The following is a 5084-nucleotide window of genomic DNA, read 5'->3' on the forward strand; positions in this document are numbered from 1 at the left end:
CCGTTCAAAATTTAGTTTTGGTCACACTGGTCACACTAGTCACACTGGTCACCTGGGCACACTGGTCACACTGGTCACACCGAAAAATTTTAAAATTCACGCGAAAAATTTAACTTTTTGTGGCGGAGGGGGGTTTAAAAATTTTAAAATATTTAAATTTTTTCATAGGGAACCGAAAACTGTTTTCTCTCTCTTCTGTTTCTGTCATTGGGACCCACGCCAATGGGTATTATGGGAATAACATAATTATAAGGGTATGTTTTGAACTAATTTTTTTTTTTATTTTTGCAGGGGTATGCCTTGAAGTCTTTGTAGCATAATAGGGGTATTTTTGATAAAAGCCCATGTCGCACTAATAAGATTTTTTTTTTTTTAATTTTAAAAAATTGATAGAATGTGCCGCCTACATTACTATAACATTTTTTAATTAAAATGAGAAAAACATTTATTCTATTTTCGATCTCTCGATAAATTTAAATTATATAAATAAAAAATTATATGAATCTGAGATTTATATTTGTATGAGATTTATATGTCACATTTGTATTTTTTGTGCTATATTCTTTATTACTTTAGAAAAAAAGGTTAAGAAATTGTCTTCTTGAATCAATTATTTTATATAGATTTGGATTTCATGCATATTTTTCCCACTGAAAATTACAATACATGAATGATTGGAAGAAATGGAACTCAATCATAATAAAAGTATATTCGTTGTACTCATTGGAGCAATTCTTAGGTATACGAGTTCTTTTATTTCATATTGATTTATAATTTTATAAAAAAACTATTTTATTTAATTTTTTTTATCAGTTTCAATGTTATTACTTTTTATAATTTAAATAGATTTATTTATAAAAAGTTTATTTTAGATTCGTTTATATTTTTACTCCATTTGGATTATATTCAAATTTGATTAATTTTATTTAAATAAACTTAATTTGTATACACACACACATAAATATGAGTGCATACATATGTACATCGACTATGATATTTTATGCATAAATGACAAATTTAATGTAAACAATATTTAGAGGACAGTTCATAAGTGATTTCATTTTCTATCAAATTTTAAATAGGCTATGATGTTTTGCTAATATCTTGGTATCTTTCACCAAAAAAAAAATATCTTGGTATCTCGATATATATATATATATATATATATATATCTACCAAATAATTTAGACATAAACTAAATAAAACTATTTATTTGCTAAGAAAGATTGGATATCGTTGAGTTTATTATATATGGCGGAGAAGGGTCGGAGGTAGGCAAGGGACCAGTAGACCACGTGGGGAGCTCACAATTAAAGATATTGTCATATTATACTTGAAAAAAATGGAGAATCGTATATAGATAAAACAAAACATATATATATATATATATGTGAATGTATAAATGTATCTTTTTATTATAATAATAATAAACTCAAGAATAAAGACTAAAACGTATAAATTTAAATATAATCAGGACATTCAATAGAAATGAATATTATTAACGATTATATGTTAATATATGAAAATACTTAAAACATTTATACGTTTGGAATATAATTATAAGACCGATCACTTTTATATATCAATAAGAAAATAGTCAAGATGCTTATATGAAATTCTCCCAAGATAAAACTAAGAAAGTACAAGAAAAATAAAAACGTTTCAGAATCATATATATATATATATATTAAAGTGAAATAAAAGATGAACGGTGCTTTGGAATATTAAGCTCCTGCCTGAATTTTATCTTCATTAAGTTTTGCCTTCACGCAACCCACCAAAACATGTCAAACTTATGTTTGTGGCTTTAATATTCTTTTATTTAAATAACCGTATGGACCGACTCATATATTATATTATATCATATGCATGAATTGGTAATGAATATAGAATACAATATACACAATTGTCTTAATGGTTTTCATAATAAAAGCTGGTCATCCTCTTTCCACGCTACTTATAATCTCTATATTCATATTATATATATTATACACACAATTAATCAATTAAAAATAATCGTTGAACTTATAAATAATCACATCTAGTGATTATAATTATAATATATGTAAAGATAATTTATTCATGTGTATGAACACATAGAATTCCATGTTACAAAATACAAATAACAACGGATGGAAATTTAAACCCTTTTCTTGGAAAGTGCATGTCCTGATCCTAACTTTTGGTCCCCAATAATATTTTTATTTCTTAATTTTAGTTTGCATTTGTACTTTATTTTCATAAACACCCTTTTTGTTTTTCCTATGGTCAAAAGAGTCGTGGGCATTAATTGGGATCCTATTTTATTTTTATATTTAACTGAATATATATATTATATAGTCTATAAAATCCAACAGAGCATATCATATGAATATATTAATTAATATGCTATAGTTTGGTGGTCGTTTAATCGCAAAGGTCAATCTGATTCTTTACCTTAGATTATCATTTTCTAACAAATAGTTTATTTTAATGGCAATGGAATCGTTTGACAATCAATCTTAATTTGAATGTGTTGTATATTTTTCAGTTTTTACGGTATGCAAATAAATTCGCATTTTTAAATTAAAAAATAAATATATATCTATGAGGGGGCATATAAAGGATAATACAACTTGAAACTAATATACGAGAAATTAAAATATCTTTGAAAACCCCAAACTTTTTCACGACTTAAATTGACGTTCAACGACATTATTATATGCTAGAAAATATAAAAACGTATTAATTTCAAAATTTCAGAATTTTTTTTGCGTTTTCATATTTGTCAGGCTTTTAGTCAATTTGTATATCTATGGTTTTTTGTATGAATTTGTATATCTATGTTAATATTACAATAGCAAAACGTTTTTCTAATTGCAAAATTTATTTTCTAATCAAATGAAAATTAGATTAGTAATTAGAGCATAAAATGTTTTTATAAAGAGGAATGCATTTATTTTTTCCGTAATATATATTGATCAAATTAATAAATGAATATACAGTAATTATATTATTTTGCTCGTGGTAAGCCAACTGTTCTCACAAGTTCTCAACTCAAAATTTAAAGTGAAGTGACCGACTCGTGTCGGTGGGCCCACCGGATTTAGCCGGTGATCCCGTTCACGAAGACTAAATCTTAAGAGAGAAAAGAAAAGATATCAACGTGGCACAAAACTACAAATGACCAAACTCATTTCAAGGGACGTTTCTATTCTGACAGGTAATGACCACATCCAGTGTCACAGCTGAATAGTGGCGTTACACGTGTCGGCACAAAGGTCAGGTTACCCTCGTTGTTCGTAACTGGTCTGACTGGTAAGAGAAAACATTCGGTTAGAAAACGGTGAAGCTATCCTAACCGTCCGATGTTTCTTCTAAGGGTAATTCGGTAAATCACCGAACCTGATCGAACGGTTGTTAACTCTCTCGTTCTCTCCTTTATATATGTTTCGTCGCAATCATGTTCAATTTGCCATAAGAGAAAGCAATCTCGCTCTCTCCATATTTTCTCAGTAATCTTTAACTTCATCATGCGTTTCGTCCAAATCAGATTTCTTTATTGAGGAATAGTCGTTTCAATTTCATCATTTTCCGAGGAATTAGATTTGAGTTCTATTCACGAAATGGCATCTGGGTTCTCCGGAGGAGGTGGGCCGGAGTTTTTCGCCGGCGGCGGACGATCCATGAACTCTGGCAACAATAACAACAGCAACAATCCTCCGATACCTCATCCATCGTACAGGAACCAGCTCCCCGGGATTTTCTTCGACCAGATCGGAAACATGAATTCCGGCGGACATGGGTTAGCCGGGAAACGCACTCTGGCAGATTTTCAGGCGGCGCAATTCCAGAATCCGGCGGCTCTCAACGCGCTTCTTCTGCGCTCCGTCAAGCCCAGAACTTTCCAGAACCTTCCGTCGCCGATATCGCCTTTGCTCGATCTCACTGCGAATGATATCAATTTGTTGGGCGGTTCGTCATCGTCGACTCAGCGGTTTGGGTTACCGATCCTTCCGCATGTCAGATCGCATCATATGTCTCAGACGCCGCAACCTGGTTTGGGTCTTTGCGGCGTTGGGGCACGAATGGGATTCGGGTCGGGTAATAATACAGCGTTGCAGGGTGTTCCGTGTGTTGACTCAGTTCAGAACCGAGCTCAGCCGAGTCAAGATTCGGAGAAGATGATGAGCAGATTGAAAGAGCTCGAGAAACGGCTTTTGGACGATGACGGCGATGGACAAGGTGACGATGATGATGTCTCCGTTATTACCAATGCGAACAGCGAATGGTCGGAGACAATACAATGCCTGGTGAACCCGGTGATGAGCCCGAGCCCGACTCCGACTCCGACTCCGAACCCGGTTACGTCTTCTCCGAGCTGCTCGTCTTCATCGTCTTCATCTTCGCCGTCTGCAGCTTCGCCCATGTCGCTCTGCCCAAGACAAACAATAATGGAAATCGCGACGGCCATCTCCGAAGGGAAGACGGACATAGCGGCGGAGATCCTCGCTCGTGTGACTCAAACGCCGAATCCAAAGGCGAATTCCGAGCAGAAGGTCACGGCGTTCATGTTATCGGCGCTTAGATCGCGGCTCAACCCAGCGGGAAACCCTGCTCCGGCGTCGGAACTGTACGGAAATCAGCATCTGGGCTCGATCCAGTTGCTCTACGAGCTGTCTCCTTGTTTCAAGCTCGGTTTCATGGCCGCGAATCTCTCCATCCTCGAAGCAACGCTTGGCTCCGCCGACGCCGTTGGTAGCGACGGGCTCCTCCACGTTGTCGATTTCGACGTCGGACAAGGCGGACAGTACGTGAACCTCCTCCACGAGCTCTCCACGCGCCGGAACGGTAAGGTTCCTCTGGTGGTTAAGATCACGGCCGTGGTGGATAAAGGCGACGGCTCTGCTGTCTCAAGTGGCGGGGAAGAGAGGCTGAATTCCGTCGGAGATTTTCTGAGACAACTCGGTGAACGACTCGGTATCACCCTGAGGTTCAACGTGGTGTCGAGTGTGAGACTCGGCAATCTGAGTCGCGAGTCACTCGGGTGCGACCCGGACGAGCCACTCGCCGTGAACTTGGCCTTCAAGATCTTCCGAGTCCCC

General features: G+C 36.0%; 1 protein-coding gene across 2 annotated transcripts in view; it reads left to right on the top strand.

Annotated features, from left to right (window-relative positions):
- The first annotated feature begins 3470 nt into the window (after window positions 1-3470).
- LOC104825108 (scarecrow-like protein 8) overlaps window positions 3471-5084 on the top strand; it is a 2457-nt gene continuing 843 nt past the window's right edge. Inside the window, exon 1 of one of the 2 annotated variants that reach the window (XM_010557377.1) lies at window positions 3471-4972. In XM_010557377.1, coding sequence (XP_010555679.1) covers window positions 3606-4972 — 1367 coding nt within the window. In that variant the 5' untranslated portion in view covers window positions 3471-3605. The remainder of the gene's footprint in view (window positions 4973-5084) is intronic. The other variant, XM_010557375.1, reaches the window with a different exon arrangement.

Source organism: Tarenaya hassleriana, unplaced genomic scaffold, assembly GCF_000463585.1.
Source record: "Tarenaya hassleriana unplaced genomic scaffold, ASM46358v1 Cleome42, whole genome shotgun sequence".
In the NCBI taxonomy this organism is placed as follows: domain Eukaryota; kingdom Viridiplantae; phylum Streptophyta; class Magnoliopsida; order Brassicales; family Cleomaceae; genus Tarenaya; species Tarenaya hassleriana.